This window comes from Prosopis cineraria, unplaced genomic scaffold (genome assembly GCF_029017545.1).
Source record: "Prosopis cineraria cultivar Desert tree isolate PC_DT_omini unplaced genomic scaffold, ASM2901754v1 PC13, whole genome shotgun sequence".
Lineage (NCBI taxonomy): Eukaryota > Viridiplantae > Streptophyta > Magnoliopsida > Fabales > Fabaceae > Prosopis > Prosopis cineraria.
Window position 1 is genome coordinate 13,706,121 of NW_026555344.1, and position 12,551 is coordinate 13,718,671.

The window sequence follows — 12,551 nt, forward strand, 5'->3', positions numbered from 1 at the left end:
GGCTATTCCAGCTTTTTGTAGAACAAACTTCTTGTGCCTCTCCTCGATCTCAAATCTTGACTGCAAGATGAACATGTCAATTTAAACAAACGATTGTAAAACATTAAGTTATAAAAAAAAAGCAAAGTGATAGTATCTTACTGTTAAAGTTCTCCACACTGCATTCTTCATTACTGGAGTTGCATTCTTCCAAGATTTTAAAGTAAAAGGCACTGAGGACTTCACTGCCATGCTAATATAACTGATGAAGTTATGACTGTCAACTACTTGATTCTTATTGTTCCACTTGACAGTAAATTTTCTTCCTTCATTTCTTGCTTTAGTGACTTCCTCCATCACAACCGATCCTTTCCTCAATTGTTCTTCCTGCCTATCAAGGTCAGCCTTCTTCTTAGCCGGGTTATCATGTTGCCTACTCGGACTACTGGATCTAGAGCCAGTGTTAATATGGTCATGCTCAGTAGCCATTTACCTATGAAAGAAATAATAATCAAGATTAAATAAATAAAAAAGAATAAGTTAAAAAAATCAAAAAAATAATAACAACATGTGCACTTTCTTTAATAAGTCAACAATAACATAACTACTTATTTATGTTGTTCTTTTTCTTTTTCTTGTTTTAACTACTTTTTTAACTAATTTCTTCTTCACTTTAACAACCTTCTTTTTTTGTTGAATTGATTTCCCCCTTTTGGAAATCTAAATTCCCTCATTATGATCACGTCTTATGTAAAAAGCATTATCTTCAATACTATATACACCATCGTCATTTTGAAATGATGTCCCATGAAATGGATCAACTTCAACCTCATCATTTCTTCGACTTTGCTCATTTTTTATATCTTCCATTTTTTCAACTTCCTTGTTACTTCATAAAACAATAAACCATTTCTTATTAGCTGGATCATGGACATAAAAAACTTATTTGGCTTGGGAAGGAAAAATGAAAGGATCCTCTGTGAACCCTTCCTTATTCAAATTCACCCTAATTAACCTAGAGTTATCGACATCTATCCTATTCTTATATTCAACCCACTTGCAACTAAAGACTTAAACTCGAAAGGAGATGTAATCTAACTCCTAAATATGCTCAATTACCCCAAAATAATGCATTTTTGTGTAAATAGGTTTTTTATCTTTCGCACTGAAAATGTGCATGCTATCACCTATGGTGGATACACCACTATTTTGCATTGTACTTCTGTTTTCATGCTCCTTTGTGTAGAACTTGTACCCATTGTTAGTATAACTAGTGTAAGAGAAGACATGTTTGGTCGAACCTTGTGCCAGCCATTTTAATCTATCAAAAACTGAATTAGGATTGGCATTGTACTTCCCTTCGATATACTCTTTCAACCAGTGAATGAACTATTTATTATGCAGTTTGATGATCCAACTCTCTAATCGATGATGGTGTTGCCTTTTTAGCTCTGCCTTGTGAATTTTTGCATACTCATAAATCTCTGGAGGTTTGTATATCACAAAAAGGTGTACTTTTTTTAGTTGGTCACTTGAGATAGTAACAACTTTTCTTCCCATTGTCCGTCCTGTAGCTTCATCATTAACATGCCTTGAATTCTTTAAGTATTGATCGCAAAAGTGAATAGCCTCTTCATTAATATATCGTTCAATAATGCAACCTTCTAGTCGACTCTGACTTTTCACATACCTTTTCAATACTTTCGTATTACATTCAAAGGGGTACATCCACCTCAAATAAGTAAGGCCGCATAATTGTACCTCCCTAACTAAGTGAACGGTTAAGTGGGCCATGATATTAAAAAATACAAGAGGAAAAAATATATCCAACTCACATAATGTTTGTACAATTCAGCTTTGTAACTTCGGCAACTTGTTAGGATTAATTACTTTACTACAGAGGCACCTAAAGAAGTAACATAGCTTTGTGATGGCACCTTGCACATTATCAGATAAAATACCACGTATAGCAATCAGAATAAAATTTTCCATTAAAATATGGCAATCATGGGTCTTTAAACCCTTTAACTTTAGGTCCTTCATTAAGACAAGGTTTCTAACATTTAAAGAGTAGCCATTTGGAACCTTGATTGTAGCAAGAAACTCACATAAACTTTTCTTTTCTTTTCTAGACAGTGTGTGAGCTGCTGCTTGAAGAAATGTGCGAGTTCCCTTCTCTTGCGGTGTCAATTCTTCTCTTATGCCCATTTCAACCATGTCTAACCTTGCATTGATGCCATCCTTCATCTTTCCTAGAATATAAAGCAATATCCCAACAAGACTATTGCACACATGTTTCTCAATATGCATTAAATCAAGGAAGTGTCGCACATTTAAGGTCTTCCAATATGGCAACTCAAAGAAAATTAATCTTTTCTTCCACCCGCTTGTTCCAATATGCTTCGCAAGTGGTTTTCCAAATTCAATATCAAGATCTTTTACCTTTTCAAATAATTCCTCACCAGTCAACTGCTTTGGTGGCCTCTCTTCTTCTATTTTTCCATCAAATGACTTTTTCCACTGAGGATATTGATGTTTGTCATCTAACTATCTACGATGCCCAAGGTACATGTTCTTCATACTATGTTGCAATCTCATTGAACATGTTCCTTCTTCACAAATGGGACATCTAAGTTGTTTTTAATACTATACCATGATAGATTACTATACGCTGAAAAGTCATTGATTGTACCAAAAAGCATATCTCTCAAATTGAATATCTCTTCTTTGTAGGCATCATATACCTCTATACCTATCTCCCACAACAGCTTTAAGTCTTCAATCAATGGTTTTAAGTAAACATCTATGTCATTCCCGAGTTGCTTGGGCCTCGATATTAGCAAGGATAGCATCATATATTTTCGCTTCATGCAAAGCCAGGAGGAAGGTTATAAATGACCATCATCACAGGCCATGTACTATAAGTACTGCTCTACATACCATGTGGGTTCATCCCATCAGTAGATAATGTGAGGCATAGGTTCCTATCTTCTTTTTCGAACTCATGGTACTTCCAATCAAACCTTATCCATTTAGAAGAATAGCTGGATGTCGAATCTTGTCATCTTTAATCCTTCCATCTGCATGCTATGTTAAATTCTTTGCCTCTTGACGTATGCTATATAAATGCCTAAATCTTGGAATAATAGGAAAATACCACATTACCTTCTTCACACTCTTCCTTGATGTCTCACACTTAGGACAGTGGGTTAGCTCTTCATATTCATTCATAAACAAAATGCAATCGTTAAGGCAAGCATGTATCTTCTTATAGCTTAGGCCAACTATACGTAACACCTTCTTTGCATCATATAGCCGATCCGAAAGCTTATTATTCTTTGGTAGCATTAGTTTGATTAGAGAGAGCAAGCTTGAAAAACTTATATCACTCCACCCACTTGTTGCCTTCAAGTTGTACAATTCTAACACAGCGGACAATAAATTGAACTCAGTACAACCCTTATACAGAGGTGTCTCTGTATTTGTTTTCAACCTTTTAAACTTCTCTAGAAAATTCTAGAGTTCCTCTTCCATTGCATTAACCAATTCTTTAAGATAATCAACCTCATTTGCATTTGTGTCAAAAGATGATGGTGATGAACAACTTTCTATATACCCTTGGCTACTGTTATTCACATCTTCAGGTGTCTCCCTATGCTTTACCCAACATTTGTAACTTTGATCAATTCCATACTTAAACAAGTAAAGTTTGCATGTCTCAGGAGAAACTGACTTCACATTGCCATAACTTAAACAAGGACAAACAATTCGCTCACGATTTTTTGCATTGTTTACCGCAAACTTAACAAATTCTGCTACCCCATCCCAATATTCTTTAGATAGGCGATTAGCAGACATCCACTCCTTATCCATAATGCCCTTATTTAATAAAGATGGTAAAGATAGGAAAGCATTTAGTGAGTCACAAGTTTAATTACTTCAACAACTTCAACTACGCTTATATTTGTTCTTTTCAAGAGAAAAATTAAAATTAAAGAAAATTAACAGTCAAGCAATTTCAAATAAGTATTCCTCAAGTATTATGCCCTTTCTTTACACTATTTTAACCTATAAAATTTTAAACTAATTCAAGAAACAAGATAGAAGTATAATTAAACTCCTCCCAGACCATAATTAACAATGGTCATATTTGCAAGACTAAAATTTTTTAAAAAATTCGGCAACATAATGGCATAAAACTAAGTATTTCCCAGGCTTACTGCCCTTTTTTAACAAATTAAACATTAAAATAATAACAAATTCATATTAAAAATCACTCAATCAATCACATTTAACAATTGGTAGCAGACATAGAGCATTTTCATTCAACCAAAATTCAAGCACATTGTATATGAAATCATCCCCACTATAAATAATCATAACCCATTCAATCTATGTTCAAATCAAATACTCAAATTTTATACAATTTCTTAAAAAAAACCTTTTTTTGTTTTGCCGATGTAACCCATACACGTAACCATGGTTGAATGGAGATGAACCACAAACCAAGCAACTGGAATGGAAGAGGAAGATGAAGTTAGGAAGAGAGAGAGGAAGAGGAAGAGGAAGAAGGAAGAGGAAGAGGGAAGAAGAAGAGAAAGAGGAGCGAAATGTAACGTAGAGCACTTACGTGTTTGCACACCACGAGACGAAAGATGAAAATGGCAATGAAGGCTTGCGACGACACTCTAATGGCAGAATATGGAAGGGTTTGGCTGGAAATGTGGACTCGGTGCTTGGGGAAGGAGATTTGACAATGGATATCTGGTTTTGCAGAGGAGAAATGGAGTTTTGAGCGTTTGAGAGTAACAGCTTTGGGAGAATGAAGAGGCAATTTGAATGAAATTATTCAACGATTCTCTTGAAAAACTGTTGAATATATGTTTATTCAACTGTTCCTCAATAGAAACCGTTAAATATTATAAAAGTTTATTCAACAGTTCTAGTAAAGGAACCATTGAATAATAAGATGATATCATAAGGTGGTTTCGGAAACATTTATTCAACGGTTGTTAATTTTAACCGTTGAATATTTTGACACTTTATTCAACGGTTGCTTTTACTAACATGTTGAATAATATGGTGATGTCAACATGGGTTTTTGTGAGGAGTTTATTCAACGGTTTTTATTTAAACATTGAATATATATAAAATTTATTCAATGGTTACCGCTGAATATTAGTTTTTCGAAATCCTGCCTTTTTTAATTCAATGTTTTTTTCTTATAACCATTGTATATGAGGCGTTATATATATGATATTTTTTAGTAGTGATGATTGGCAATCACTAAAGGGGTATAACGCTCCGCTTCTAAATCCCAAAATCATGTCAGTGCATAGTTATAGTTAACTATTATATATAAAGACAATAATGCATATAGTTGACTATTCCATAGTTCTCAAACATATTAACTATTATATTGAACTCATTTATACATTATTCATCATCATCAAAATTTAAATTAAAGATAATGTCATAAGTTATTTTGTCTAATGGCAAATGCATTATGGTTATAGATACTGCCAAGTATAGGATTTAAGTCATTAATTAAAGCTATTGCTTTTGAATTAGCGAAAGAGACACTATTATGGCATATTGGCGCGCGTGGTAATTTTAGGAATGATTATTTTTGTATTTGACTAAATAAATGCAAGGATTGTTCATGTTGTTGTCTTCAATGATTCTTTTTTTACCATACGTGTTGGTATCGATGTTAGAGTGTGTGTGTGTGTGTGTGTGTGTGTTTTTTTTTTTTTTTTTGGGTGCGATTTTATGGTTACCTTGTGATGTGATGGGGTGGTTTATTATGCTCTCATTGAACCGTTTTCTGATAGTTTTTAGTTAGGCATTGAATTTGGTTGGTATGATAATACGGTTTGAATTTTCACATATTTTAAATATTATGGTCATGATTTACGATTTAAGATGATAATTCTTTATTATACATTTATATATGGGATAAAAAGTGTGAGGTGTTACATATCACTGTATATATCAATAAGCTTTTCTCCAAAGGAATAAATATTGCTGACAATACATTTTACGTCCTTAGAAATACCTCATCCAAGTGATTGAATTTTCTAAATAATTTAGCAATTTATTTTCCCAACAAGAATAAACATTGGAATTGCACTGTAGAAAGCGATAAAAAAATAAATCCAAGCCCATTCATAAGAAACAAAATATAGTTAAAATTATATATTATTCTTATAGTTAAAATTTAACTGTCATATATTTCTCGTCATTAAATTGATCCAAAGGTGGTAGTAATTAATATTCCTGCAATATGCCCTTAAAACTTTTCTATTTGAGAGCCAAATGTGATAATGTCTTCATAGAAGAGCCACATTCTCTTAGAGCATTATTAGCAACCCTTTGTAGTTCTTTTATTCTGGTGCTAATCTTACGACCTTCATCATCCCCTCCCATTACACTCTTAATCACCTTCGCAATCTCCTCCTTCTGTACTATCCCATTTTCACCAACCTCTGGTCTTAGAGCCACTTTGAGATCATTATTGAGCACCACTGCATTCATCTTCTGATCGTGAAAGAATAGCCAAGCTATCATAGGCACCCCGTGATCCACACTCTCAAGAGTTGAGTTCCAACCACAGTGACTCAAGAACCCCGCTCCGTGGCGAAGAACTTGAACCTGTGGAACCCACTTGGGTACTAATAGGCCTTGCCCATTTGTTCTCTCCAAGAACCCACGTCGTAAAAACCCTAAAGGGTCATCCTTTGAGGCCGTGCCATTAATGATGAAAGTAGCACTAGGAGATTTACTTGGTGGTTTAATAAGTGCCCACAAGAACTTGTGACCACTCATTTTTAAACCCAGAGCTAGTTCATGGAGCTGGTCTTCGCAGAGGGTCCCACCAGAGCCTAAAGAAACATAAAGAACAGACCTTCGAGGCTGTTCATCTAACCACCTTAAGATTTTAGACGACGACGTCCCGTGATCTGTCTGGTGATTTGAACATGTCTGTACGATGGGTCCCACTGGGTGAATAGGAGGGTGATTTCGTCTTCCTCCTCCTGTCAATGCTGCTATCGCTCCGGCCTCCATCTCTATAAAGCTATTAACCAAGACACCATCGGCAAGACGGTGTCGTTTGCATTGTTGGAGAAACAGCTTGTAAGCTTCCGTGGATTGGACGGGGAGATGGTCTGGTAGATCTTTGGCAAGGAAAGGTACACAGCCTGTGTTTCAATCGGACGTAATCGACTTCTTTATTTAAGGCTAAATTATTAATTTAAATTGAATTTTATATCATGGCAAAAACACAATTAAACTTTAAAAAAATGATAATAAAATCTTTTTAAATTATATAAACGACAATTTGGTTCATTAAAATGCCATAATTTCACTAAAATCTCTAAAGATCTTTCTATCATCAATTAATTTATATAAATGATCAAATTGCCTTGTTGAAAATAAACTAATTACAAGTTTTATTTAAATAATCACAACTTTTCTTTTTATTATTTAAATAATTACAACTTTTCTTCCTATAATCACAATAATACAATAGCAAATTACATATTCGCATGTCAAATTCTTATTATTGCTACAGGTGTTAGAAATAACTAGTAATGATCACAAGTTTTATTTTAATAATCATAGCTTTTCTTTTTATATTCATAACAATACAATAATAAATTACAAGTTTACATGTCAAATTCCTAATATTGTTACAAGCGTTGGAAATAACAAGTAATAATCACAAGTTTTATTTAAATAATCATAACTTTACTTATTATATTTACAGCAATGCAACAACAAATTATAATTGTTCACATGTCAAATTCTTGATATTGCTACAAGTGTTAGAAATAATAAGTAATGATCATAAATTTTGTTTAAGTAATTACAATTTTGCATATCAAATTCTTAATATTCCTTTAAGGGTAATTTGCTCTTTTACATAAATTCGTTAATGACAAAAAAATCTTTAGGAATTTCAATAAAATTATGACATTTTAAAGGATTAGATTGTCATTTATATTTAGAGAGATTTTATTATCATTTTTTCATTAAATTTTGTACAAATTGACTAAACTTTTTGAGCAGTAAAATAACAAAAGCAAACACATACCATGATTGATACAATATCGTAAATGCAGAAAAATAGGATTCAAATTAAATCTAATTTTCTATACTATATGAAGAAAAAAAACAAAAAGGTTTAAAAATATGATTGCATGCTGCTTTTAATTTTTGGCAACCTAACTCGCACTTCGAAAAACGAATATTAACGTATCCACTTTTTCAAATGTCCTAATTCAATGTTTGTGTGCAAATTTGTATATGTATGTCAAAGTCGATGGATCTAAGCCAAATTAAACTATTGTTAAATTTTATCCGGGAATATCCAACCATAATAGTTATTCTTATATTTATCCGGTTTGTAATCTTATTTATTTAAATAATTTAAAAGAAAATTAGGAGAACTACATATTTTCTTAATAAAAGAACTAGATATTACATTTTAAATAATTTTTGGCCAAAATTACATTTTAAATATTTTCATAGGTAGATGTTCATGACTTCCTAATATTCAAATAATCTAATTATGACTCTCATGAATCATTCTATCTTTTTTTTTTTTCCATTCATCAATCCAAGACATCAAGAATTTTTTGATTTTAGAAACTATACATCATAATGTTAATATAGATACAATTAATTCATTCGCTAGTATTTAATAATTGAAGGCTTATACATGAGAAGAAGCCAACCTCCTTTTTTTTTATATTATTAGAGAGCTGAACCCACGTCCTACTTCTATAAACATAAAGTAAGCGACGGGCACCCATTACGTTAGAAGGCCTCTCGCTTCACTCCTCGGTTAAGGCAAAGCCTAGAATGGTAAGGTTTGAAATAGCTTCCTGGAAGGATGTTGACTTGCTTTGTCTTGCTTACCGGCTCGGAATTGAACTCCAAAAAAGGGACTTACTCTAACGATGCATATCTTTAAGTAAGCAAACCAACTGGAGGAAAGATCACAGCAAGTCCCCAAGCAGTGGGAGGAGCCCGGGGCTCTGACCGCGTGCCTGTTGAAGAATGAGCCGGGTGACTCATAGGCAGTGGCTTGGTTAAGGAAACCCCTCGCCCCAGTGGTCACTTAGCTCGGGGCTAGAAAGAGAACTTCTTTTGCTCTCTCTAGTCCGGTCACTGAACTGAAATTCTTTCTATCCGCAGGCCTACTTTCCTCTCCCTAAGCTACTATTGGTCTGCTCTCGCAAAGCTCGAGATCTACGTCTTGAAGAGCCAGCAAAATCTTGTGCACACATCTAAATTAAAATGAATGAGAAGTATCCCATTTCACCTCTCAAAGTTCTCACTTGCACTAATCATATTGTTTCGAGTTTCTTTAGTTTTGTAACATTACCCTAGTTCTTAATTATATTGTTGTCAGAATTTCATATCAAAATATTATATATATTAAATAATTTACTAAAAAGATAATTTAATTACCATATTTTGATCAAAAATACCCTAAACACATATAAGTACATGTTTTTTTTTACCCAATATTCCCTCGACTGTGAATCCAGACCTGGGAGTTGTATCACTTCTGAGAGGTCTCTGCACTCATCAGTGGCAGAAGAAGAAGATGATTCCTCTATCTCTGGCAAATGAAACGACAGTGACACCACCATAACAGTTGAAGGCTCATAGACATAGCATAATAGGTTTAGTTCTTTCCCAATAGCGAGTGCTTCGGTGGCGAACGAATCAGCAATTAAGCAAACAAGCCTGGACGTTAAGCTGAGAGACATCAACTTCTCTCTCAAAAAAGGCATAGAGCGAGGCACAGAGATCTGAATCTGGACCCCTGCAAGGGTCTCAGAAGGAAGGTCCTGCAAATTTGGAGGAGGAAGAAAGACGAAGTCAATGGAAGAAGGAAAAGCCCGAAGCAAATTAGCTATGGCGGCTTCATGGGGAGGAGGAGAATGGATGGTGGGGAAGATGATGGTGACGTGGAGGTTGTTGGGGTGAAGATGAAGAAGAAGGAGCTTTTTGCAGAGCTCAACAATGGAAGCTTGGTGGCTGAAGGCAGGGATTGAGACTGCGGCTATGTGGGTTGCGCTGTCCATGTGGGAACGAACGAAAAAAAAATTACTTGTGATGATGCTTTGAAGGGTGCTGTTGTTTTGGTCTAATCACAAATTTGGAATGTAACGACGCCAAATTTGACTTTTTTAATAGTGGCAGCTAATTTGATCTTCTTTCATGAGCTGATCAAAGCTTACTGAGAGTGGTCTAGCAATGCTGCTACCACAGAGAAATATGGAAATGCTACTACCATATAGTCCCCGATCTGTCCTAATTATAGGGCAAACTTTCAATAATTGCAACCCATTCTTGAAGTCAAGTTTGAATAGTTATTTTTTTTTTATTTTATGTCTTATTTATGTATTTGGGGGTATAATTAATTTTATGAAAACTAGGTGTTTTTTATTGGTAACTGTAACAAACTGTTTTTAAATAGTTTAAATTTAAATTCCTACATAGCAATTAATTATGATATTAATTGTAAATAATGACTTTATTCGTGGTTTTTTAACAAGTTTAAAAATGCAACTATCATTTCTTAATTACTACTCGCTAAGTTAATTAAGTTTGCTGTATAATTAGGAAAGGAGTGAGTAAATGGATAAAATTAATTGGATTTTTCCTTAATGATAATTCATGTATTTTGCTCATTTTCATTTTTTTCAAAATTTTTAGTACTTGTATATGAGAAAATTGTGACAAAGGACCCCAAAACTAACCATTTAATTTATAAGTTAGGTGTATCACACCATTTGAGGACACACTCCTAAAGCATGCTCACAAACACCAGAAAACCACCACAAACAAATTTTTGCACATCCAATGAGACTCATGTATGTGTAGTAATGACATCACTATGAGTCGGATACTTTAAAGATGAGGATTTAATTGAACCTTATGACTCAGAGGATAGTCTTGTGAACTGGATTCCAATAGTGTCATAGATTCACCTATGGATCAGTGTACATAAAGCATGAGGGTAGCACAACACATGTTGGGCCCGAGATCTATGCACCAATACAATCATGGATTTACACACCATATCAACTCACATAATTAAGACTTGTTTAAGAATGTTCAAGATTCTCTAAACATGTATAACTAAGAAAAATTAAGGAGTGGATGGATTAGTGTCAAAACATCTCAATCCATTAGGCCCAATAATATAAAGCCTACTATGAAGAGTCATTTAAAGTTACAGAGCCTTAAGCCCAAGTAGTTTTATTATTTTATCTGTGTATTATTTTCTATTTTATTAATTCTTTTGTACAGTTGTCACACATTGGAGAGATTAGGGTTTTCTATTCTCTCTATATAAGGAATAATATTTCTAGGGCTTTGTGCACCTCTTTTATGATATTACCTTCTTTGTCTAAACTTATCTTGGTATCAGAGCTAAAGGTTAGCTGCCATGGCTGAAGAGTCAGCATCAACCTATACCGCATGCACTGTTTCCAAGCATTCCAACTCACTTGATTCTGGCAATACACTTTTAAAGAACCTTATAGTGCCTACATCACTCTCACAAGTCTGTTCTGTCAAGTTGAATAGGACTAATTTCAAAATTTGGTAGGCCTATGTGCTTTCGATTATCAAGGGATAAAAACTTGAGGGTTTCATCAACGGAACCAAGCCATGCCCTCCATAATTTACTATTGTTGGCAATGAAACCAGGCTAAATCCTGATTTCAATGATTGGGTAATAACAGATCAGCTGGTTTTTGGTTGGCTTCTTAACACAATGACACTAAAGGTTTTTTCTCATATGACTCATGTTTCAACAACAATTGGTTTATGGGTCGCAGCACATGAAATAGCTAGAGCTCAAAACAAAGCTTGTGTTTTGCTGTTAAGAGGCGAATTACAATGCACCAGGAAGGGTGGTCTTCACACAGAGGATTATCTAGCTAAGATGAAACAGATTTTTAAGAGTCTAGTTGTTGCAAGGAGTCCAGTCCCTAATTCAGATTTGCTGTTACAAGTTCTTACTAGTTTAGATGCAGAATACAACTCGATTGTAGTTCATCTAGTTGCAGTTAAGGAAGATATGTCCTAGATAAAGTTTCAATCCTCTCTTCTCACCTTTGAAAGTCAGTTAGAGCAATTAAACCAAGTCACCCAACTTAGTCTTATCTCTCATATGGCTCACTACTCTAAAGATGAGTTTTCTCCTAGATGTTTTGATTGTGGAAACCATGGTGGTCAAAACTAAAGAGGATGTGGCAAAGGTGGGAGATCTACTTACCCTCCTTGTCAGCTGTGTGATAAGCCAGGGCATTCTGTGAAGAATTTCTTTCATAGGTTTGATAAAAATTTCAAACCTCTTATCATAAAGAAAGGTACAGATTATGGAAACTCTAATTATAATGAGGCATTTTATGCTACTCTATAAATAGTGAATGATGAATCATGGTTTGTGGATAGTGGGGCTACTTGTCGTGTTAGTAATGATCCTAACCATCTAGACAATCTTGTGAACAATAATGGTAAGGTTAATTTGTTTATTGCTA

The 12,551-nt window shown here is 34.2% G+C and overlaps 1 protein-coding gene across 1 annotated transcript; it reads right to left on the reverse strand.

Annotated features, from left to right (window-relative positions):
• Nucleotides 1-6,282: 6,282 nt before the first annotated feature.
• LOC129289917 (hydroquinone glucosyltransferase-like) lies at nucleotides 6,283-10,082 on the reverse strand. The gene is made up of 3 exons (XM_054926664.1): nucleotides 9,542-10,082; nucleotides 8,970-9,035; nucleotides 6,283-7,181 (listed from the first exon to the last, which is right to left on the reverse strand). Exons 1-3 carry the CDS (start codon nucleotides 10,080-10,082, stop codon nucleotides 6,283-6,285), a joined length of 1,506 nt encoding a protein of 501 aa, XP_054782639.1.
• Between the last annotated feature and the right edge of the window lie 2,469 nt (nucleotides 10,083-12,551).

Bases quoted from the DNA above. Each gene is read 5' to 3' on its own strand.
- LOC129289917 (XM_054926664.1), bottom strand. From the start codon at position 10,082: ATGGACAGCGCAACCCACATAGCCGCAGTCTCAATCCCTGCCTTCAGC. The intron at 9,036-9,541 runs GTCTGGATTCAC...ATTCTTCAACAG, and splicing joins AGAAGTGATACAACTCCCAG to GCACGCGGTCAGAGCCCCGG. The intron at 7,182-8,969 runs GTTTGCTTACTT...ATTGAAACACAG, and splicing joins TGTGATCTTTCCTCCAGTTG to GCTGTGTACCTTTCCTTGCC.